A 25,206-nucleotide genomic window follows, 5' to 3' on the forward strand; every position below is an offset into this window, starting at 1 on the left:
CCGGGGAACACGTGCCGACAAGAAATTTTCTACTCTTGGTGTTGTCGCAATGCCCTTATTAAAAAAAAGGCTTTGCCTTTTTTTTAACTTGGAACATTAGAATGAGCACATTTATTAACTACTACTTTATCGTGAGTGAGGTCTCTACGAGAAAATCTCAAACCGAGATCTTGCAGTATTGACTGAGCGATAGCGAGGTCGATATGGCAAGGCTGAGGTTTGAGATTTCCCCGTAAAGACCGAACGTTCGAGGTTAATAAGTTGTTTATTGTATGGCTTTTTCTTTGTCTTTGCAGGCCCATATTCGGCCCATGGACATTGCGGGAGAGTAATGCCCTAGTGTTAGCCAATCAAGGCGCGCGTTATATCGGCTACAAACGCTAGTCATATAATGAAGGTAATTATAAGCTGGAGTCTGTGATTTTGAATTTCAAGTCAATTAAATCAACCCAATCATTTCATTCATGTGCATTTGTGTATAAAATGAATCAAATACTTCAAATCAATAATTCATAAAATGCCACTCTGTTAAGTTGGAGAAAACACCTGTTTTCCACAAGATGGCGACGCTTTTAGAAATGTTCTGAGACAGTTAATATTTTATGTTGCAAAGCTTTGATATGCGCACAGGGTGAGTTCCAAAGTCTCGCCGTTAAAGCTCATTAACGTGGCCAAGTATCCGGTCATTTAATCAGATTGATATAAAGTAGAAAAGATATATTTTCTTATGAGTGGGTTCCATTTACACGTATACAGACATTACCAAAATTGATTAAAGTGTTTCACAATGTCTTCTACCAGGTGTATCGCTCTATGATTAATCATTAGAACCAGCTAGAAAAAATTAAATTATAGATGGTGAATCATTTGGAACCGTTTGAAAAGCGAGACAATGCTTTAAGCAAAGCGGCTTGTGGTTAAGTGTGCCTATGCATTGAATAAATGAGTAATTGAAGAGCGATTAAAAACGACAGAACAGCTTGGCGGCTTTGCAATTATTAGGGAACTTTAAAGTGTCTTAATGCAGGAAAATGAAAATTGTGCGCATACTCACAGAGCTAGGGCTTCTTTTATTGTTCCTCATAAAATTGTACTCGAGAAGGCTGTCTTCGTCATCGACATCTAGATCAGTCAAATCATCTAATTCTTCAAAATCATCCAAAGTTGGTACATCGCCATCCGAAAGGCTTCGGAATCCGACGTCATCTTCGGAATCATTCGGCGTCCACGAGAATGCATTCGGATGTCCATTTACGAAAGCAATTGTGTAGGCAAGGAAGCTTAGAACAAACATCAACTGTGGGTGGAAGAACATAAGAGGAAAACTTTATGACTTTTATTATCTTGAAATTATCAATTGTTTGGCTATCGCGATGGCTTGCAGGATAGAATTGCGGTAAATTTGTCGAGAATAACCATGAATAAACCGGTAGTCCAGGCTAGAATAGCGGCTAACTTTTTTCGACCTGTGGATATAGTAACGATAGAAAGAGAGCTTTTGCCTAGTAAACATCGTTGAAAACCGGGTTCTTAGAAATTTGAAGTTTTGAAGTAAAGTTTAAGCGCAGAAATTAAAAAGCGCATATCATTCCTCTTTAAGAAATTAGCTTTTGTTTGTGTGGCAAATCAAAAAATCAAAAACTAAAATAAAAATAGAAGAATAGAGTTTTTAAATGAGTTTGGAGACAGAATAAAGTTCCATGTAACACCTTTCTTAGAGTGCTTACAAAGAGAGGTAACATTTAACAATTTTAACAATAACTCTTCATATTCAAGACCCGAAATCAACCATACTTACCCATTTTGAGAAAGTTAAACTTGTTTCCATTTTGATTCGACTGAGTTTGCGAGTTACACAGCGCTAGAAGTGCAGGATTCTATCTCTAGACAAGAGCAGGTTTCCTCTACCACGCGCAAATGACGACGTTGTTAGCAGTGGCTTGGGTTTATATCAGTTATGATTTGAATCGCAGGTGTATAATTTCGTATTGAAATATTTTTAAGGGGCGTTGATGTCATAAATGGCCCCACTTATCAAATACCATGTCATTTATGCAAGTTTCCTTTATTTCCGATAACGAGTTTATGACAGTTGTTCAGGTTCGAGCGATCGGTTTCAAGATTACACAACTTCCTCTTTTCTTTTTTCTCACGAAAAATAAATGTTGTTTTGCTTTAAGTAGCCCTTAGAACTCACTGTTCTTCTTGTTTGTATTCTGCTCTAATTTGGGAACATTTCGTCTGGGTTAAACTTTTAGTTACCTTACTCTCAAATATAGAATTTAAATTCAATCGAGCTGGGCAGTTCAATTCAGTTCCTATTGTATTAAACAAAGAGAGTGGGCTTTTCTTAAAAAGTTGAATTTGGAATGAAATGAGAGTCTTTCATTCCCAAACTAAGCCAAATTGAACAGAAGGAAACTCAGTTAAACATAGTTTGGATGAAGGTGTCTGCAAGACCGGTTGAACTTCTTGACTTCTTAGATTAGTTGAATTCAACGAGAGTTTAACAAAAACGTTTAATTTGCAAAGGAAAGAAGGTGGGCTTAAAGTTTCCACGTAATCAAGTTTAAACAGAGATAAATTCAACTAAATATAGTAATGACCGAACTATACACAGAAAATTAAGAATTATCTCCGAAAAGCAATTTGTTCTTGGTTGGAAACATCAGCTAAAGGTTGGGCTTCCAGAGGGCATGAGCTTTTCCTTCTCAATCACAAGAAAGCTATTTCATTTGCTTAAAAGAAAACAGAATTTGATATCGATTTTGAGCCTCCACGTGTTCCGGCGAGCAGGTGAAACCATATGAGTTGCTTGGTCATTAAAATTTCTAGAACCTGTGAAACCAAGCCGTTCAAAGCCATTAGTGAAAGTCTAATAAATGGAGTTGTGAGTGGATTTTGAAGAGTTCTCAACTGTTTCAACTTTATATCCCCTAATAGCGGGCAAGGCAATATGTTTGAAGGCCCTCGGTAAAATTGATGGGCTGTGGGGACTTTAGCTGTAAAACAAAGAACGAATATTCCAATTTTGCGTCAGCGTTCGTTCTTAATGGCAAGACAATATAGTGACCGTCTCGCCGTTCACTTATAAATTTATCTCTGTATTGTTCATCCTGTCATTGACGAGGGATAATCTATGCCATTCACGCTCATGTGCGGGTTATTCATAGAGCAATTAACGGTCCTGAATGCCAGACTGAAAAATACTTTCTGAAGCTGTTTCTCTACGAGGAATCAAAGCTTTAACGGTTTGTGGTTTTCTATCTTCCTTCTGGAACACTGTCAAAATTATATTGGAAATTGTTCCTTAATGTCGCTAATAGTTTCTCGAAATAAAATATCTTAGAAACAGCCAATTTTGTTTCTTAAGGTTAATAGCCTAAAGGTAAAAAAGCGATGCGCTCAGTTTAAAAAGAAAAAATATATATGTTTATATCTCCGTGCATTTTAAACAGTTTGTAAGACTTGAAGAAATAAAGTATGATTAAACTAAACAAGCCGTGATGTTTCTGTTTTTCTTTACACTTAAAAGTAATTTTATTGTAGATTTATTTTTTGTTGGCTTAAAAATTTTCCTGATATAAATCGGTCGCAAACGCTTAATTTCTTTTCATGCGTGACTATCAATACCACATTAAGACACCTTCTTTAGCTTATATCTAGAGAGAATGGTTTCTTCCGTACTGGGCAGATATATTCCTTAGCTTTTGCGATATTAGGATATTCGCACTGGCTTTCTTTCCTTAAATATCTAGCTCTCTTTGTTTCTAGAATTTGCGTGGTTATCGAACAAAAACTCACCGCCAGGCTCTATTTCCTCAAGTTTACTGATGCTCAACGTGCTGTCATGCAAGGAACTCATATTTGGCCCGTCTTGTCAGTCTATCAGGGTGATAAGTCAATAAATGACCGCTGTTATATGACAACCGTGTGATAATATAATTAGTGAGCCACGTATTCTTGCTGTGATAATTGCGTTTCACCTGTTGATAATCGATGCCTGCTGATATTTCGTTCAGGTCTTTTGTCTTTACTACGTGTGGGTGGTGTTCAGATGTAATACTCGATCATGAAAATTTCTTGGAAAATTGAAGTTAAGTCACTTTCATGGAGCGCGCTTTTTGCAAATAACTATGACGATCACTATGGCTTGTTGGCAGAAACGTTTGGATGAACTGCTTCACTTAGTTAAAATTGGTGATTCGCGGGGCATTTTCTTAACGCTTAAGTAGTAATCAGAATCATTTTTATTATAGGAAATACTCTAACTAGAAGGATAAATCTTCAACTGTTCCTTTTACTGTAAAACCTCTATACCGCGGAACTCTTGCGCGAATACAACCATTATAGAAGAAAATTTAGTCACCTTCCACTAGCTCCTTGGCGCAGAAGGCCTCAGAAAAAAAAGCAAAAGAAAAAAAGAAAAAAACTAGTACATATTCGTCAGCATTAGGTGGTCGATGTCTAGTCGAGTCCTGCTCGTTGACGCTTCTGGTGCGCGACTTACGAGTAACAAGTTTGCTAGTCAGTAACAATTTGAAAAAATGATTGTCGTATTAAAAACCTATGAGTTTGACAAAGTCTAAGACCATGAAAAAAGCAAACTAATTTCTTATAAACATGTTAATTACATAATCTTACCTTTTTTTGATTGTGAAAGAATCGTCCCAAGTAAAATAAAAGATAAAAAGCGAATCAAAGGTAAAAAAACACATTACGAACTTAGCTTTTGGACTGAAGACGAGCGGACGGCATATAGTTGGCTTGAGATTCATGTATCATGAGCCGAGCGCAGCGAGTTGAGGACCGTGGAAAATGACCAAGGGCAGAATAGATGTCTGTTTTCTTGATTGTCTTGACAGTCTTACTCAGTCAGTAATTCTATTACTCCACCCTTATCGAGGTTGATTTTGTTGTAAAGTTTCGAAAATGACTTAGTGATTGTTTTAGAATTGGGGCCAGACAGTTTTGTCAACCCGTCTGCTCTTAGACACATTAGCTTATGCTATTGGTGTCGATACGCGTGGCACTCAGTCAGCAGGCCTGGCAATGGTACAATTATTTGAGTTTATATAATTTCATAACTAATTGCAAAATAAGTAAGTTAGTTGCTCACGAAAAACGTCGCGTAGGGCCTTTTTGGTATGTTTTTATCTTATCCCTGATCAAGAGTCGAAAATTCTAACATCTCTTAGCTCCAGACACCAAATCGCTGCTAAATAGCCAACACTAAATCTATACAAATAACTCGACAAAACGATTCTTTAATAACTTAAGCAACTTGCTATTGGTTATGAAACGAATCATGGTTTTACAGTTGTTGTATAGTGTTTGCCATAGCGTTAGTCATTTTCGCGCGTTTGGCAGGCGCGTCGTTGTTTCCGTAACACGTGACATTCCATACGCTAAAATGGCGCCATCCAAGTAAGCGTGCATCATGCCTGGATAAAATACAAACGTGAAAAGTATATATATGCTTGATGTAATGTTGCATTGACTTTTTCCATAAAGTCTTAATTTACCGTCAGATTCATATGAATGATATTCAAAGAAATTGATTATAATCACTACTTATTACATAATTATAGATTTTTTATCGAACATGTAGAATTTATCGTGTGCCTTGTCTGCTTGCTTGTCTTCTTCCACAAATATTATGACTGACAAAATTACTTTATTGCCTTGTGGCGGGCTTTATCGTTTTAATTTGTAATTTGCACTGCACTGCAAAGTAATGCTGTCGCGTCCGTTATTTTTGTCGGTAAATAATAAATTATTTATCCGATCAAAGCGCAAGCAATTAGCGATTTACACTACTGTGACGCTTGAGATTGTTCCAAATTGTACTTTCTCAAAGACAATTTTGATAGAATTTTTATATCCTTAATTGCACTGGCATATTCATTCGATCACCTATTTACTTCACCAACATATATTTTTCTTTTTTTTATAGATTTAACTCCGTGCTTTGAATACAAATCATGCTAGCGCACACTTTGGCAAGTAACACTTCCTTATTTCGAAACGTGTGTGGAATATCAAGTGCTCACAAGATAACACTGTATAGTGTCTACAGACAAACGTGTCTTCAATATAGTCGGACATGATCCGGTAATCCCGCTTTATTGATTACGTTAGCATGGCTAGGTGCACTATCGTCCCATAGCTTAATTAACGATTTATATGAAAAAAAAAGAAAAGAAAACCGTGACGTACCTTGATCAAAGGAAACCAGTCGATTGTAATAATGGTTTGAATTTGAAGAACAGTAGTTGCTATGTGAAATGACAGAAATCCATAAGGAAGGAAGAATCATTTTTATTTCAAGAAAGAGAACGACCTTTCAAAACATTTTCTCCTGCTTCAAGTAGTTTCGAGAGGGTCTTTGGAAGACGAGGAAAGCTGTAAAAACGTGAGCCGTAGGCGAGTGTTTTCACAGCTTTTTCTAGTTGTCCCACTAGCGAGTGCTGATATGGAAACCAAACAAGGGAAGTTTTCGTTCTATCCAAGGAAGTTGAGTAAGGAGTAACGATGCAATGCGGTAGAAACATCAGCCGTGGGCGAGATTTTTCATGATTTTATCGAAATCAAACAAAGGAAGGTTCCTTTCTATCCAAGGAAATTGACTGAAGAAGTAACTATACAGACCAGAGGAAACATGAGCCATGAGCGTGTTCCCGTACCTTTTTTGAGTTGTCTCGCAAGAGAATGGTGCCATAACTTTATGAAAACCAAACAATCCATGTGATGTTTTTTTTTTTTTCTCGAAGGTAAAAGCGTATAGGATGTTTATAGGAAGCTATATATTGCCGTGGAAATATGTTTCGTAGTCTAGCCTTCCTAAAGCTGTTTTGGTTTCTACCGAACAGCCACTTTATGGAGAGTAAAAGGAAAGAACCTTTTTCCTAGGAAGAGGTAGAAAGGATATTCTGTGAAAACGAGAAAAACTAAGTGGGCATAGGAACGTAGGCGAGGTTTTCGACACCTGCATTTTGCGAGTGCGTTCTCCCACACGGAAATTGTATCTAGTTATATTGTCGTTGTATCAGGGAAAACCAGAGGAAGTAGAATGTGCAATTCAAAATTACAAACTGATACAATGTTGTGCAAGCATGAACCGTAGGCGCGTATTCGTATAGCTGTTGTCCCCCGCACATAAGTGTTTCCGTAATTCTACATACGACATGGGAAACCCTGTATATTTCAAATTCAATTTGAAATATACAGTTACCCAGGAAGTTAAATATTAAGCATTATTTTTAAAAAAGTATAAAAAAAATAGAAGCAAGCTGCAAGCACTAACCGTACGCGAGTGTTTCAACAGCTGTATAGTGTTTTGTCACTTTTTTGTGAGTATTCCCATAACGACAGACACACGTTGAAGTTTTCAAGCTCGATCTCGAACGGAGAAGGAACCGATTGCAGGATTCAACTATAATACAGAAACAAGCTGCTACTTTGAAACTTTGCGTTAATTGTGACAGACTTTGAGATATCAATGTTACAATATCAAAGTTTCAATTTGAATTCGCCCTCGCTTGCTGAATGACGATTGATGGAATACATAGGATTCTTTGCGTTTTAGATTCTTACAATGAAAATTGTCTTCTTCGACAGTTTAAAAACCTTAAAGTTCAGTTATTTACAAGGAAATACTTAGATGAACACGTTTGTATTGTTTTTACAGCTTGCATAGCTCATAAACAAATAATATTCTTTTTTACTGATTATTCAGAGATACTTGAATAAAGCTCTCTATGAAAAGGAACAACAGATTAAATTTCAGTGTCCATGCATTTAGCTATACACCTTATGTTTTGTTTCGGAGGGCTTTACACAAGGTCTGGATGAAGGCCAAAATAGTGCAATGCATAAAGTGGTGAAATGTCCTTTTTGTAACAGTGCAAATGTAACCATGATATTTGATTCTTTTTGTCAACGTGTGGCATGGACAGCGTGGTTAAGGTTATAATGTACACAATGGTTGGTTGATATTATTCGGTGCGGAAGTCTTAATGGCATTGCAATTTAAAACTGAGAACTTTGACGATCGTTCGACGAAATCCTATCTTACGTTCAGTTGTAAACAATTATTTATAAGTGTAATAAACAAATGAACACAAGACGCCATTCGTTTGGGAAAATCCCAAATTTCAAGTGTGGAATTTAACACCCTCGGAATAAAGATTGACGATGTTGACGAAGTGGAAGCCATTAATGCGATCATCACACTAAGACTTGAATTATAGTAATACATGATTACAGTTGAGTGTACGATCTTTAACATAAACCCTTTCTGGTGCGATTGAAGCTAATTTTAGAGACGTATACGCAAATGATGAAAATATACGCCATTATGATCTCTTCGTTGTGGAGTTGCCTTTTAACTAGCTTTTAAGATACACTCTATTTTATAAGAATATTGCTTTTGTGGCCCAAGCTAGATATTCTTATTTTTCTGCCGATTTTATGGTGAAAATATTCCTGGGAATATTTTTAGATTAGAGTAAGGAATAAAAAGTGGACTTTCCCGACGCAACGTCAGATTATCTGTCCTATCATGACTTTGAATTTTTGAGCCAGACTGCAGGCAATATAGTCTGATATGACACACATAACTTCTTGCAGAAATGTTAGTAGATCGCACAGGCAGCTAGTGCTGTTTTTGTTGATCCTTCAGGCTGGTTTTGCCGTTTAGGGAAGGAAGAATGTTTTATACAGTCTAGTGAAAAACATTTTATTGCATTGTATTTACAAATTTCCAACACAAAAATTGCATTCTTTTGAAAATTTCAGCCTCGGGTTTCTTCTTAAAATATTCTTAACATTGCGCGAATTTCAGCCTCGATATCCTTATAAAGTATATTCGCGCTTATAAAAAAGAAAGAGTGTATGAAGTAAAATTATCACTTATGTACGTGTGATGTTTTTTGCAACATAGTGTATGTAAATTTGTAGACAGTGGACCAGACGGTACTGACTTTGGGAGTAAGGAAATAATGGTTGTTGTTTTTTTTTTTATAGAAGCTGAGGCGGGAAAGTTTTCGACGCGAAAAGAAAGCGTCAAAGTAAACGTAATCCATGTGCAAGACAGGATCGGACCGACATTCAAAGGTCTAAGTTTGCAAATAGAGACTCAGCGGCACTTAAAAAACAAACTATACCAGAAATGTTCTCAACTGAACCTTGTACCTCCTGGAGTTAGAACATGTAGGTAGTTCCTTTTCTGCAGTTCTATAATTCCGTGGAAGTCATAGAAGTGACCACTGAAATACTGTAAAGCCTATTGCAATTAGTAGATATTTCATGTGGTATTATTGCCTGTTACACTGACCAGCAGAAAGATAATTCTTTGTTTGAATTCTGATTGGGGCACTCTAGTGTGTGATCTCTCAAATGAATGCTGTTAAGCAGTACTTTCATGTGGTACAGCTTATTATACTGTACAAAGTGGTTCGAACTTTTATGAGTGCGGATGAAAACCTAATGCGTGTTTATAATTATGCTGCACAATGTGGTTCTAAGTCGTAAGTCTGTAAATGAATTCCTTGTAAGTGACCAATCAAATGAAGGCTATTGAGCAGTACTTTCATGTGGTACTGTTTATTATGCTGCACAAGGTGGTTCTAACTTTTAAGAGTGTGGATGAAAACCTAGTTTGTGACCATTCAAATGAAAGCTATTGAGCAGTACTTTCATGTGGCACTGTTTATTATGCTATTCAAGGTGGTTCTAAACTTAAAGTCTGTGGATGAAACCCTAGTGTGTGACCATTCACAAAGATGCTATTGAACATTACTTTCATGTGGATACTGTTTATTATGCTGTACAAGGTGGTTCGAACTTTTAAGTCTGTGATTGCTCAATTTAGCGGGTCGTAATCTACTGTACGGCCCGCTAAAATTTAAAGCTGTTTTTGTTACCTAAATGTTTCGCGGTTTATCGACAAGTATTCTTCACTTTTTTAGCAAGTAAGAGAACAAAATTGTGTATTAAAACCTACTAACGATTTCAAACGATCAGTTCAAATTGAGTCGTTTTGCTTTCGAGGTGCGTCAGAAATTTGAAGCCGTTCCTCGTGAATAGAAATCGTTCCCGAGCCGTCAGACACACAGTAGAGATATAATAAATATCTTACTAACCTCGTTTTCTCGGTCCGTACCGTAAGTTACGGATCCTCGTTTTTCCCATTCGATTTATGGCCCGCACGCTTCGCGCTTGGGCCATAAATCGATGGGGAAAAACTCGGTCCGTAACTTACAGTACGGCCCTCGAACTCGGTTAGTAAGAGGTATGTAATACTGTTTGTTATACTGTACAAAGTGGTTCTAACTTTTAAGACTGTGGATGAAAACCTAGTGTGTGTTTACAATTATGCTGTACAATGTGGTCTGTAAATGAATCCCCTGTGAGTGACCATTCGAATGAAAGCTATTGAGCAGTACTTTCAAGTGGTACTGTTTATTATACTATACTTGGTAGTTCTTACTTTTAAGCCTGTGATTGAAGCCCTAGTGTGAGGTCATTCAAATGAAAGATTTTGAGCAGTACATTCGTGTGATAATGTGCGTTATTAGTTGTTTAAGAATAGAGAATTTAGGTAAAACAGAATAGTATTCTGTGGTTGATGATATTTTTTATTCTTTCCACCTGTCCACTTGATAATGTTTTGACGTTGCGAAGAGAGGTTAGATTTTGATCACTCTTGCATTTTAGCGTTTTACAGCGCATGTTACTCTCGTGCAAAGGTATATTAAAGTGATGGAGAGATTTCTAGTAACATACCCTCTTCGAAAAGTTAGGTCCTTCAGTAGAACGCCTACTATGAACTCTGCATCCTGCCATGGTAACCTCAAGAGGAACAGAAGACACATGTTATAGCTGTTCACGCGTTCAGTCAGTGTTTCAAAGAAAAATAAATTAGTCCAAAATTAAGACAAACTGACTTTGTATGCATTGTTTTGTATGCAGGTTTTTTTGTTGTTGTTTGTTTTGTTTTATTTTCTTTCTGCTTGTTCTTTGTTTTGTCTTCTGAAAAAATAATGTTGTTTGAATTATCGTGTCAACAGAGTGGTTCCAACGGAGTATCGTAAGACCAAAACCAAAGTCATCACTCTGGCCAATCACAAAGGACGCAGACACATTCATTGAACCAATCAAAACTCCAAGCAATGGAAGTAGCTGACGCGGAGCGCGGGAAAACGTGTTCAAGCGAGCTACGATTTGTTTTGGTTTTACTTGTGATTGAATGGCAAAGTAGCGCGAGTTTTTCAACCAATCACGTAGCGTAGCAATGCAAAACCAAAGCAAATGCGAATTATTTTCGACGCTCAAGTGAAAACCACTCTATCAAAAAGACTGAATGTACAGGAAGCAATAGGCGTCCTTATGGCTGCTGTAAACCATTTGTCGGTAGCCCTACGCTTAGCGAGGGAAGTTAACCTTAAACTGCTAAGTAGTTTTTTGTAGTTCATCAAACATCTGTGTGAGCGCCAAGATATTATGAGATATAGATGTGCATGGATCTAGACCATTACTCTTTGTTTTATACGTGCTAAGTGTTCCTCTAAGAGCAACTTCGAAACAAGTTGTGTTCCGCTGATGTAAATGAGCAACTTTCCTCAGTTTTGATGCAATAATTATATTTTGCGTTTTGTACCTTGATCAGAGTGCTTTAATGTTAACATCCTTACCTTCATGTCTGTTAGAGAAAATTCTTGTTTTCCAGTTTTCTCAGAATATTTAGTGAACAGTCTGAGTGTGAAATTGAAGCCAACCTCGTCGATTAACACCGGCTACTGAAGTGATCCGGACTGTTCAGAGAAGCGCACTTTAAATAATGATTATTGAAGAGTTGATTGAAGGAAACCTGTCTTTCATAGTCATAATCAGTCACACATGGTTTTTTAATTAAGAGGAAAATGTCATTTAGATGAATGGCAACCTCAAGAGATTCTCCAGTAAAGCGAAAAAGCTTTTTGAAGAAGAGGATGATTTCAAGGGTGTTGGTAAATAAAGATTATATACATGTGTTTTGTAAGAAAAAAGACGCCAAAAATATCAAGTGTAGCAGACGGAACCTAATCTTCTTATATTTTCCACCATAATGGCGACACATGTGGGTGTTTTTTTGTAATGAATCAATAAATTAAATTGTGACAATTTTCTGCTGGCGTGGAAGGGTTCAATTTGTTAAAATACGTTAATTCAATTTGCTGTCACTGTTTCTGTAAATGTTTTCGCTGTTTTTCTCATCCGTTGTTTTTGTCATCAGTGATGAAAGTGCAGAAATAGTAATCGGGCATTACACGGGACCACGGGGCACTTTTTATTTGGAAATAAATTCACACTTGAATTAGGGAATAGAAATACGATTGCGAAACCTTTGTGGGATGAAATGTACTGGGAATGACAAGTAAATGACAAATTAACATGAAATGGTACGCCACGTGATGCCTTACATGACATCTAAAATGTGACAGCTGAACTCGAGTTAATTTAACATTTTACGCTTTCTAGTTCCTTTATTTGACTTTAAACCATATAATGCTAAGCATATGTATTTTTACTTTTAAATGCAAGAGTAAGAAAAATTGGTCCAAGACTCCTGAAGTACTTTAGACTTTTGGGGTTTAAGGGGTTGAAACTTGTTTTAAGAATTCCGGCCCGCATTATTTAGTATGCAGGAAGATATTCGTTTGTTCGTATCAAGAAAACATAATTTTTATTGTTATTATATTTTAACCTCCTTTTCGGTTCAAAACGATCTTCGTTGATGATATTTGTAATCCTTTTATTGAGATTTCAAAGAAATATTTTACTTGTAATAGCTCAAGCAAAATCTTGATATTCCTTTTTGCGGCCTTGTACACGTAATATAACTTCCGCGAAGAGATGTAAAATATTTTATTAGTCTATTTTAGATTCCTTGCATAATTGAGCAATGCTGTATTTGTTACTAACAGCTTTTAATTGAGGACGAACAATAAAGCAATTCCTTTATTTTACCCAGATATTTCCTTGTTCGCTTTTGACGTGCTAAATATCACCTTTTAAGCCAAGAGCATCGAAAAATTCAACTTCAGCATTTCTTTGAGTCGTCGTAGATGTCGTGTTTACCTTTGAGTGTTATTTTTTGTTGTCAAAAACTGCTGAATTTCATAAAATTAAAGTCAAATAAAAAGGTTGTTGGTTAACATCTATTTTTTTTTTTACAATATAAATAAAATACGAAGTAAATACCAGAAAAGAAACTAAGTTATCACTTGTGGGATATTATCTTAATGTACTTTCTACAATTTAAACGATATTAAAAATTAAGAAGTTGACTTAGACTTAAAATATCAACCACTTCCCCTTTTAGACTGCTGTTAAATCACTTTGACCTTCATCTTGTTATTCGAAAGGAAGGGTTTTCAGTAAAACCGGATATTCTGTTGCCCTCGTGATGGAGTTAGCATTGGCAGGTCTGTCAGAGCAACATGCAAATACGAGTTTAAATTTGCTCGAATTTGTTCCAACGGTTGCATTTAGTTCCTGGTTACATCCCGCCAAGTTTCTGTTTTAATAAATTTATGATTGTTTTCGACAGAAGTTGTTTTTTCAGTGTTAAGAAGGAAGAAAATAATTACTCCCTCATTAGGAGACTGTGTGGGAAATTTAATAATTTCGAAACTGCGCTTATATTCACATGAGAAGTTTATATGTGGTGAAATTTGCGGAAAATTGCAAGTTAACAAAACTATAATTTATTTTAAGCAACAAGATTGGCCAATGAAAAAAAGAGTACTATTTAGAAGGCCCTTATATCAATAACAGCTGTTACTGTGGCTCAATAGTATTTACTTGTTTTCGTGTTTCATCATATCCTAGTAAATTCATTGAATCATACCTTATCTGAATGTCTAGAGCAGTTGCTTTTTAGCACACTTATATTTACCAAACTGGAGTGGGAGGAGCTAAGTTTTCTAAAAACAGTGTCCAGGCATAAGGTGTTCAGTAACAAGTTGTATAGCGAGTTCATTTTGTGACGAAATATGCTTCTTTATACCTCAAAACAATTTCACAAATGGTTTTTATTTTCCTTGAATTTTGTCGTAATGTTGATTAAGTGCTGACAGGCTTCTGTTTGCCTTCATTTCTTCCTCGAATTCCAGAATGGATATGATTAATTGTTAAGAGAACCTCGACTAATCGAATTTGGTTTGTAATGACTTGTGGTTATATTGTTCTAAGTATATGTCCCTCCGAATTCCGCTTTGTGTTAACCACTCGTATAATTACAGACCGAATTAAAGCCAACTCAGCCTCATTACAATGATTTATTTAGTTGAATTTGCAACAATTAAGAAAGGACGCTGATGTTTAATTTATCAATTGATGTTCACAGATGGAGTATTAAAGAATGAAAATGTCAAAGTGACAAAACGTTAAAATTGAATTACAGTTGTTTTCCAGATGTATTAATCAAAATGTGGCATGCTTTGTCACATTACTTCAAATTTTACCAAAATTAGGCGTCCAAATGTGTTCCTAAGAAAGATTTATACTCGCAATTTGCTTTACATTTTCTTTGGTATCGACGAGCTTCTGAATTTAGGTGTAAACAGCAACACAATAGCACAATGTGACTTTTGCTTTTAGTGTTCGTTTATTGAATTTTCCTCCGCTAAAAGTTTGCTCCATAGACACTTCTGTATATTGTTTGGTCTTGGTAACGTTTAAGTCTCTGAATTCAGGTCATTTAGTTGTTGTTACAGGATCTAAGATGCATCTTCTGAGGGCGTCTGGAATAAGGTTGTGTGGGAGTCATTCGAAGTGTCTTTCAGAGGCAGCTGTGAACAGGGAACATGGTAAATTTGCATATGATATTGAAGCTCACCGCTTATGTTGAAAGGAAGTTTTAATATTACTTCTTTTGAATATACTTTGCAAGTTTTTTTCACTCTCGTTTTCCCATTTTTTTTATTACACTTCCTTTGACACATTTATTAAATTAAATCCTTAAGAGCCACCAGCTGTAAATATCAACTATGGTCATTTGGACGAGAAAAAAAATGAAATTCCTCGACCTTTCTCGGATGAATGGTCTAGATATGTGATTCACAAAAATATAACTTTCAGTTCAATTCAGTTCGTAGCTCTGAGAGGGCTTTCAGCGGCCATTTTAGGGTACATTTTTTAACGATTTGCCATAAAAGAAAACGTCATAAATCCGGATAAAAACCCATTATTCGAGATAGGCAAACGTTTCTTATTACGTTGACTGGCTGTTTTGGGAATTTGATCAACATCTGATTTTTTTTTTTTTTATATATATATAACAGAATTTTAAATTTCTTCCCTTTCGAACTACCCATGAAGCGCCATAAAATGGCGAAATTTAAAGGAAAATATCGCCAAAAGTACATCACTTGAGATGCCAAAACTACACTCCACTTTAAGAGCAATGTCTCAACTGTAAAATATGCAATGAAATTTTGGGGCCGTTAAAACTGTAAGATGTTAGAAGAAGAAGCTTAAGCTGTGCTTATGTCGACAAAGACCGCCGTCCTAATTAGCATAATAACGTGAAAATAATGATGCACAAAAGAAAATATATGATATATTCCACTTACCTCGCGACATGTCGACAACTGGATGTTCTACGATACCTCATATCATGTTATATTATCAGTAGGTTTCAGCCACATTTTCGATGATTAGTGTACGAAATCACGCTGAGACGTCACAACGGTTGAGCAGATTGTAACTCTCCAAAGCCCGCGTCATAGCACCTATCAATATTATTAGGTCAACAGATTATAATTAGTATATCAGTAATCTCTTGATCAACAGTGCGGTTCTCTTGAGAACCATTTACCGTATGATTCATGTTAACTTGTTCCTGAAAGGCAAAACCTATTTGACGAGGGCAAAATTATGCTATAGCGACAAACTTCCTTGTGATTGTGGTATTCACTCGGTCCTAGCAAGTTCTACACTTACATGCAGTCCCTACTGAAGAAATTAACCTTAAAGGATGGGCCCTGAAAGTAATGAAGAAGGCCACTCGTTTTGATGAAAAACCAAAAAACTACCTCGAAGAAAAATTCTTCTCAGGGCAGGAGGCGGGCCATAAAGTCTAAGCAGTTGCTGTAGCACTAGAGATGAGGTATACGCAAAAGATGAGGTCGGAAGTAGACGGTTCATCTTAGATGAGTTCTTGACTCCTTCGTTCCTTCTTCTCCAAGGTGACTGCAAAGCCTCAGAAACAGACAGGATGAGGTCCTCAAAGAAGACACAACAGCCGCTGAGGATCAACCCGAGCTGATATTCTTGAGAAGTGTCAGTTAACTCATCCAATTGCTTACGACACATTCAACTTGCGTGACTTAAACTCATCTAATGGCTTTAAAAAGCTAAGCTCTCTCTGGATATGCGAGCATTTTGATCTAGATGTTTGCAACATCCCAAGATCGCGCAAAGCGCCCTACATAGAGTTGATGACTAGTGTTGTGCAGACATGCAGCTGTGCTCCATCACAGAACTGAACAACATTAGCTGCTTTGGGGTGTCTCAGGCTCATAAAGAACAGTGCCTACTAAATACAAACATGTTTTTGCAGATTAGGAAAACGTGGAAAAAGTTGATCTTAGCTAGGGTTTTTGGAATCCACAAAGAAAACTGGGGGTTAGCCTGCGAGTAGGCTCACGCTGGAGCACAAGCACTCTGTCACCACTATGTTCCTGACTGCCTCTTCACCAGACTCCTTCCCGCCGGATCGCTCTGCTCTTCGCCGCTCGCGCGCGTGACTCAAAGGTGAGCCTGCTCGCAGGCTAATTTGGGGCAGCCATTAATTTTTCCGAGATAATCAGCCTCGAATCTCGAAGAAAACTGCTGATGTTAGCATTTTTCGGAAAAAAAAGGAAAAGATATTTCTTCACAGGTTTACCCAGAGTTCGCCTTTTCATGCAGAAAACTAACCTTGCTTACGGCTGACGCGCAAGAAATTTGAATTGACCATTCAGAATTCAGCAGGTGGGAAAAACTTAACTACCCTGACGTCAATGTAAGCTAACAGGAAAGGCATTGAAATCAGGCAACTTTTCTCGCTGGAGATGACATTAAATATTCTCGAAAAGGGATTTACAATTGCAAAAGCTATGTTAGATTGTAAAAAGAGAGAAATATGATTGAAAACATTATGTGTCTCCGAGCATCTGATTTGCGCCAAGAATGGGTTGCTGGTGTCCGGCATGGCAACTCGCTCGTAGTTCGTCGAGTGTCGCCAGGTAGGATAATAGTTGTGTTATTTTAAACAAAATATGCTGTCCCTCGTCAAAATAAACCCAGCATTCTCAAGTTAACTATTAGGAGAGGCCAAAGCAACTTAAGCATTGTCGTTATTTTTGTTAGCCGCGAAGAAAAAGAATATTATCCTGTCGTTTTGGTAGGACAGCTCAGTTTTGATTGTCGTTCGTACTGCGGGCGCAACCGCCGTATGCAAGGAAACACATATAAACATCTTTAAGCGACATGGTAAATGGTAACATAAAACCTACTCTTGGTATGTTTTTAATAACAAAATCGTTGCAACAGCGCTTTTAGCGTCCCTGAAAGATCCCCTCTGGCTTAGCCAAAATACAGTCTACATAGCCTTTCCTCACAACCAAAACCTAATCACATGTTGAAAATAGGCTTGCCACTTCCATTTCATAACATAAAATGTAGCGGTAATCACCCGTTTTCAAAACTTAAATGAGTTGTTTTCATCCTTTCGAAAATTTTGTTGCTGCCCGTTACATTTTTTTTCTGTCACCTCCCTAGTAAGTCCAACATTGACGTCTCTCGCACTTGTTTTGCACGCGCATTATACCATCTGCAGTTGGATTTCAATATGATTTTTTCTTACGGATACGATAACAGCAAGCTTTTTTTTAGCTGGAAGACGTTAGCTACTTTTCTGGTGTTCCTGGTTTTAGTACAGGTTCGCAATTTTAGTGCGAAATTTGTTTCGGTCACAGTAGGATTTTTTTTAATTTGTGTGCTTGGTAGGGTAGTTGATTACGTCGCGCGCGTCTGGCGTTTAAACCATGCCTTACATGATGCAGAGACCGTGTGCGCACAAAAAAGTAGGCACCGCCCTTAAAGTGCTCGTAACGTCAAAATTTTTATTTTCCCATCTGATCCTATATTTCACGCAATGAACTTCTGCGAAAAAAATTTTTCGATTTAGACAAAACGCAAGTTTTTTTAACGAATTTTTAAAAACCTGAAAATCCTATTTTCTTGCGGTCGACCCCCGCCGCTGATCACAAGAACGACATACTAATATAATTGGCCACGTGACTGAAGCTTGTGACGTAGGTTCAGGAACCTTGCGCTCTGCCCTAAGTGCACAAAAATACATCGTAGGAGCAACTATACAAAATTGTTTGTCTTGGATGAAGAGTTATCTGGTACAGAAGGCGATAACACCGTGGAATACAGGCAAGACGAATTTGAAAGTGTAGAAGTGAAGGCCGCAGAAGGCGAAGCGAGCGGACGAAGCTATGAACGTGAAGACGATTCGCTCGAACCATACGCAGACGAACCGCTGGCAGATGAAGAATGGCTAGAAAATTACCGTAAGGGACAGGAAGAAAAACAAAACTTAGAAGATCTCTGCTTTTCTTCGATGGTGGTTCTTGATCGCAAACTTCACGGCTAATGTACGCGCATCGAAGGAAAGACACAAACCTCTACTTCGCCTCTTTTGATATTTTTCCCCTCCTAAACTCGGAAGTCATCGTCTGTGAAATGCACTAAACAGATCGACGATTCGCCCCCTATGTTTAGTGGGGCATGTTTCGCCAAAAAGAACGGACTTGTATTGTTTTCTGGATCATTGATGTTGCGTCAAAGAGCAGCAAGGCACCTTTCCGGCATTTTGTACTGCCTACGAAGCTAAATTTACAGAAATAAAACAAGCAAGACGAGTCAAGGCTGGTTTTCACTAGCGACGGAGTTGGAGTCGGAGTCGGAGTCGGAGTCGTAGTCGTAGTCGTAGTCGGAGACGTAAGAGCGCTTATGACCTAGTGAAAATCGAAAATCGGAGTCATAAGCGGAGTCATAAGCTCGACGGAATCGGAGTCGGAAGAATCAGAACGTTTCCATTTCTTCCAATTCCGTTTACGACTCCGTCGCTTATGATCTAGTGAAAACTAGATTGTCGGAGTCGGAAGCAGAAGCGGAAGAACCAACCAATCACAAGGCCCAGATTGGAGCATTGTTATTGGTTTATTCTTCCGCTTCTGCTTCCGACTCCGACAATCTAATTTTCACTAGATCGTAAGCGACGGAGTCATAAGCGGAATGGGTGTTCTGCTTCCCACTCCGTCGGTTTGATTTTCACTAGATCGTATCACTCTACGCTTCTTTATGACTCCGACTACGACTCCGTCGCTAGTGAAAACCAGCCTTCAAGCCTCACGTGTTCCTGAATATTCGTCCCAACTCATTCCAAACCGAGGGAAGACTACTGCGAATGGTGGACCAAAATTGCGGCAAATTTGAACGTAAACAAAAAATTATAAAAAAAAATTGCGTTTTAGTTAAATTGAAAATTTTTTTCGCAGAAGTTCATTGGGTGATGTATAAAATCAGATGAGAAAATAAAAATTTTGACGTTATGGGCACTTAAACTGCCCTTCAGTAATTTGCCGAAAATTTCCTTATCTCATGCAATAGTGTAACGGCTATGAAAATATAAGGAGTTTCAGTAAAACTTCTTGCGCACTATTTGTCAGTCCGTTGTCTTTCGCAACATTTAATGTCATTCCGGGCAGCGAAAGGCACAAGTATAATACTGAACAAAAAAACGAGTAAGAGGCTTTTTATTTGAATTCTATCCGTATTTTATTTGTTGTAAATTCAAACTCTCCTTAAAAACTAATGGCTGTCAACGAGCTTAGGATAGTTGTCTACATATATAGTGTGGCATGTTGCGCTTCAATCTCTTTGCAAAGACACAAAGAGTGTCATGTAAGAAATTGTATTAAACGGTACAGAGTTGGAGACATATTTAGTTCTCTGTTTATTTCTCTAGCCCCGTCTGTCTATTCAGGGTCACGAGTGTGGGCATAGATATTACTAGCAAGGAGGTGCGTTACCTAACTTCAAACCCCCTAAAATCGGATACCAACAGGGTAAATGCTTGTAGCAAGATGGCATACTTTAATTTACCCTAAAGAGCAGACCATTGACGAGGCCCCATAAAGGGGTTGGGAGGGGGGGGGGGGGGGGGGGAGTCTGTGTATCCCATGTTCTATTAATTTTTGGCCTAAATGTCTTGTATCCTGTTAATTGCAGCTTAACGATTTCCTACTCTACTAATGTCCAGTTTTATCTGATGTAAACATGCTCTACCCCATTAATTTTTCCCCTAAATTTCGTGTATCCTGTTAATTGATTACCCAAATATCCGGTATCCTGAAAACCCCTAATAGGGTCTCATTGACGAACTGATAAACCTGATCAAGAGATTATATACAAATCATAATCTTTTGACCTGATATGGTCTATCGGAAACTGTTCAGAAACGTTTGTGTGGCCTTTGGACAATTTTTGGAGAATCTTCGGAAATCTTCGGACAGTGTTCGGAAATCGTCGGAAAATCGCCAAAAAAGTCATCATTAGTATGTTTATGTAATAAACAAAATAATGCATGGTTGCTTGTAGATATGAAATTTGTCTTTTTATGTTCAACTTTACATCTCACTCGTTCGCTGCGCTCACTCGTAAAATATCGAGTTGAACAGTACAATCGAAGAGAAATTCCATATCTACGCGCGCCCATCTATTATTCTCCATATATTTCTGTAGTATTTCGTTTTATGGTGAAGAAAGGATGATCTAGGAGATGGATTTCCACGTACAAGCCTTTGCCACAGACCGTGATAACTTCGGCGGAATTCGGCAAAATTCGTTTTTCTGTAGGCGTAAAATCTGGATGTTGCCACGGGCTACGAAGTTACGTGATTAATATAGCGAGTATCACCAGATGTTTATTTAAAACTCTGGCATCTCTTATTAGCAAACTAATGATATAATTCAAAAAGTTTATCTTAGGGCAAAAGGGTTTTTCACCTAGATCATTCTCTCTTGTTATCGGTTAAATGGTTAAAGGAGCTTAAAGTTACTTAAAAGTTTTGCAAAGGAACTGCAGAATAACCCGCCTCAACTGTGATCGATTCTACTTGAGCACATACTTTTAATGAACGAGCAATGCGCAGTACTGAATGTGCTCAAGTGGCACCGTATTCTGCAGTTAAGACAAATCTACTCGCTAGCGAAAGAATTCGAAATAGCATTATGTAACCTCAAAATGGTAGTGCGAGGTACTGACTGCTCGTCAGTTTTAACGTACCTTATTCGAAAAGACTGACACAATGGACCAAATTAAGATCAGTCCAAAGATGAAAACAGGCGTGAAGATGCCTCGAATGCATTTGAAACCACCTCTACGGGATCCTGATAAGATTACAAAGTTAAATACAGCAAAGCAAACGATCAATCCAAACAGAATAAAAAGAGTCATCGTGAAACTATATACTCGACAACTGTCCCGCTTTAATATACCACGAGTTGACATCTCGTTTATTCCAAACTGCATTACACACTTGGAATTAACTTTAACACTTGCAAAGCCATCAAAACCGAGAAAAGCGCGCCTTGTCTGCAAGGAATTGTATTTTGTGGCAATGGAAACAAGATACGAGAGGCCATTGATTTCTAAAGACACCTGCACGCCAATTTCATCGTCTTGTACTTGAGGGACCGTCACTTTATTTCCGGGTGCGACAAAAACATACGCCAATCTCGTCTGCTTCTGCTTTAACTTTGTTGTGATGTTGAGGAAGTAAGTCTTTCTAAGTCCACTTTCTGCACGATTTTCTGTGTGTTGGGAATGTACAATGCTGTGTCCCCTATGAGAGTCGCCGAAGAGAACTAGGTACTTTTCACCATACAAAGTAATTGAGCCAGATGCTTCCCCATCTTTGTCTTCTTGTAGCTCAAAGGGCGAATCTTTGTTATGAAAAAACGTTCCAACGTATCGAGATGGGCTTTCCACTCTCGTTTCAATATGATCAACTACTAAAAGAACCCCAGGTCTTAACAGAAGAAGAGCACGATACACACTTGTAAGTCTAAGGGAAGAATTGTACCATCCGGACATTTCGCCACTCATGAAAACAACTTCCTCAGATTGTGAGGAAGCAACAATACCAGCGTCAACAAACCATATTCTTTCGTCTTTGTAATTCAGCCATTTTTCACAGTCTCCAATTTGGCCTTCAAAGGGCCCAGAACAAGTGGGCTTGGTTGTTGGTCCAAATAAGAGTACATTGTTAAGCCACGTGTATTTTGGTCCATAAAGGGCCTCGGTGATGAAAGGAACCCCATTGGGTGCAAATACAAAGGAACCTTGGTCCGGGTGTTCGTGGCCCGGATTGAAATTTCGCCATCCTGATATCCAGTCATAAGGTTTGCGTCTAACAATTTCGTTCACTGCCCTACCATGCAGAACGCTGGACTTGAACGAGAGGAAGGTACTGCTCTGCCCGTCCTTATCTAGAGTGCCACCTCCATAAGTAACGACACCCCAGTCTTGGAAAACATGTAGCTGAGGTATGTATGCATTAGGTGGTTCTTTCTCGGGAATGCTTGCATCGAAGAATAAGAATTCAGTGTGTAGTGTGCAGAAGCGATGCCCAAAGCTACCCTTCATTTGAGGATCCTCCAATCGTAACCCACGAATATTACTTGCCAGCCAGTTACCGTAACCATTTCTCATGACAAAATTATCCAAGAAAACGAGTTGACTTTCGGGGCCGTAAAACCAATTGGAGTTTGAATCAGCAATGCCGACCGTCTCAGTAAAACCTGGAAGAATGGTGCGGTAAAGGAACCAAAAGTGTTGTCGCAGCCAAATGTTGTTTGTCAAATCATGACCAAGATGTCTCTTGGCCAAGAAAATGTACTGAGTCAAAGACCGTGAGGTGTACGAGCCATAAGCAACTCCTTCCTCCATGGAACCATCTACGACATGGCTTAGAAGAAACATCGTTCTGTTGAGCATGAGATGAGCTCTTTCCTTCCAAATTGTCGCTTCTTTGTTGTGGTTTTCAACGACTAAGGCACCAGTGAAAAAAGCGACGTAATTAGTTGCAACGTGATTTTGAATATACTGTGTGCCCCAAGAAAGCTTAAATGATCTTTCGTAAAGCTCCTTGCTAACCTCCGACACCTTTTGAAGGACTTTTGATCGAAGGGTGTCATTAAGATGCTCGTACATGAAGTCGTAAGCCGTTGCTACAGCAACCAAGCTATGTGCCACTGGAACATCATCTACCATGGAAGCGCTTACACGCCAGTTGGGTAAGGAGACAAATGCGTCAAAGAACTGCATGGCAACATCTCTAGCTAAGAGATCATTGTCGTTCAAGACACAGTACATTGCTAGAGCACCAAAGTTATTTCCATGATCTTCGTTCCATCTGCTGGCGAATTTCTTCCAGTCACGTGGAGGAAGAAACCGCGAAGGTTCTTTCTTCATTTCCGTGGCAGCTTCCTTCAAGCGAACGAAAATGTCGCGATGGCTTGTTAGCGCTTGCTGTTGTAAGCGATTGATATCTCTTGAGGAAAAATACAAATTGGGGTGAAGGGCTTGTTCTGCAAGTGCTATGAATAGTCCATGTAGCAAGACGATCCATTTTATAAGCTGGCTTACGGTCGCCATATCTTCAATGTTTTTCGATAACACTGTTTAAGGAAAGGAATTTGCAATTGATCAATGCACGCTCTCTGTGTAACTTTGTGGTACCTCCGGTGACTTTTATGTCGATTTTGAAGACAGGTGCGAAAATAATTCATAAATTTTACTTCGCTATGGATAAAATTATAACACCATTTTTTCTGGATTTGTAAATGTAAATATTTTACCTCGCTGAGTGTTTATCGCAAAAGCGGCAACATCATTTGAAAGAAGCTTAAACTGATAGAATTAGTAAACCTGGAACGGAAATTACAAAATCTTTGTTTCATTCATTCACTGTTTGTTTACTTTTTTTAGTGCGGGCAATTTTTGTCCATTTTCTGAATCAAAATATATATTTCTATGTCTTTTTGCTCAACTGTATTTTCCTTATTTCACACTTTAATTTGGAATAAGTTTGTAATGTCGAATAAACAGTCAAATAAATTCGCTAAACCGATTAACTACATTCATAAAGGTTGAAAAAGCCAACATCATAGTATAACATAGCAGCAAAAGAATAACAAATGAAAATAATAAAAGTGTTTTGAAACGAATATATTTCCAGTGGTATTACAAGCAAAGAGAGAAATCATTACGCCGAACTGTAAGATGAAATAACGAAAACAAGAAGGTTGTTTCTCTTACCTCACCTTTCCTACTTCTTTTCCTGCTCTTGTTATGGACCTAGGTTATGTACACGTTTTTGCTGTAAACTGTGTGGGTGGCCGCTTCAATTAAACTTATTTCCATGGAGTGCTTATTGACTTTAGCATTTGCTTGAAAGACAAATAGCAAGCGTCTATTAAAGAACAATTCAGAATCCATCACGATCAGAATCCATCAGTTTCAGCATGTTGCGAAAATGGACCCAAAAGAGGCACACAAGCTTAACTAAGCTGCATCATTCGCTTTAACATTAAATCATTTTTAAAAAAAACACACTTTTGAAGAAAATAGTGATAAAAGTGTGTCCCTAGCTGGAGGTAGTCATCCCGACCGGCTGTACAAACGTGCACCAAAACTCTAATGACAGCTTTTATGTAAAACAGGGCACAATATTCACTTTGATTCTGTTGATTTGTTAGCATTCTTCGCGTCGTCCGAGTAATAAATGTGAGTTTTGCCGAACCTAACAGAGATCAAATTAGCCTCGTAAAATATTAAATATCATCCAATATAGGCAACCATTCACCCTTTTGGCTCTCTAGCGTTTCAGTTTTGGGCCTTAGACCAGATCAAGAGACCATATCTACAGATATACTGGCGTAACCTAGTTTCTTTTCAATGCTAGAAATTAAGAAAAAATGGAGAAATATACGTTCCCCCAAGGTTAATAGACACGAGCAGTTGCGGGAGGATTATAGAAGGTAAGAAAACATGTAGTCCTTAAACCTGGTCCGTGAACCGTTCGACATCTTTCCGCT

The 25,206-nt window shown here is 38.0% G+C and overlaps 2 protein-coding genes and 1 long non-coding RNA gene across 5 annotated transcripts in view; 1 reads left to right on the forward strand and 2 right to left on the reverse strand.

Moving 5' to 3' along the window:
* The window catches only part of LOC110042816 (uncharacterized), an 18,320-nt gene extending 6,505 nt beyond the window's left edge, over positions 1 to 11,815 (reverse strand). Inside the window, exons 1-3 of one of the 2 annotated variants that reach the window (XM_089296460.1) lie at positions 11,697 to 11,815; positions 10,789 to 10,854; positions 1,055 to 1,297 (exon numbers count right to left, since the gene is read on the reverse strand). In XM_089296460.1, the coding sequence (XP_089152586.1) occupies positions 1,055 to 1,297; positions 10,789 to 10,854; positions 11,697 to 11,702 (315 nt within the window). In that variant the 5' untranslated portion in view covers positions 11,703 to 11,815. Of the gene's footprint in view, positions 1 to 1,054; positions 1,298 to 1,798; positions 2,561 to 10,788; positions 10,855 to 11,696 lie in introns of those variants that run through there. The other variant, XM_089296461.1, reaches the window with a different exon arrangement.
* Positions 1 to 17,189, forward strand: part of LOC110042830 (uncharacterized) — a 19,743-nt gene extending 2,554 nt beyond the window's left edge. Inside the window, exons 3-5 of one of the 2 annotated variants that reach the window (XR_016209290.1) lie at positions 297 to 397; positions 14,763 to 14,855; positions 16,236 to 17,189. This is a non-coding gene — a long non-coding RNA (uncharacterized LOC110042830). Of the gene's footprint in view, positions 1 to 296; positions 398 to 5,956; positions 6,209 to 14,762; positions 14,856 to 16,235 lie in introns of those variants that run through there. The other variant, XR_016209291.1, reaches the window with a different exon arrangement.
* A 2,667-nt stretch (positions 17,190 to 19,856) lies between these two features.
* LOC149107216 (dermatan-sulfate epimerase-like protein) lies at positions 19,857 to 24,802 on the reverse strand. The gene is made up of 2 exons (XM_089296447.1): positions 24,428 to 24,802; positions 19,857 to 23,787 (listed from the first exon to the last, which is right to left on the reverse strand). The coding sequence occupies exon 2, from the start codon at positions 23,762 to 23,764 to the stop codon at positions 21,383 to 21,385; it is 2,382 nt and encodes a 793-aa protein (XP_089152573.1). The 5' UTR covers positions 23,765 to 23,787; positions 24,428 to 24,802; the 3' UTR covers positions 19,857 to 21,382.
* Between the last annotated feature and the right edge of the window lie 404 nt (positions 24,803 to 25,206).

Source organism: Orbicella faveolata, unplaced genomic scaffold (assembly GCF_042242905.1).
Source record: "Orbicella faveolata isolate gen_17 unplaced genomic scaffold, um_ofav_v1 contig_27, whole genome shotgun sequence".
Taxonomy (NCBI): domain Eukaryota; kingdom Metazoa; phylum Cnidaria; class Anthozoa; order Scleractinia; family Merulinidae; genus Orbicella; species Orbicella faveolata.

Excerpts from the sequence above, each read along its gene's own strand:
- LOC149107216 (XM_089296447.1), bottom strand. The coding sequence starts at position 23,764 with ATGGCGACCGTAAGCCAGCTTATAAAATGGATCGTCTTGCTACATGGA.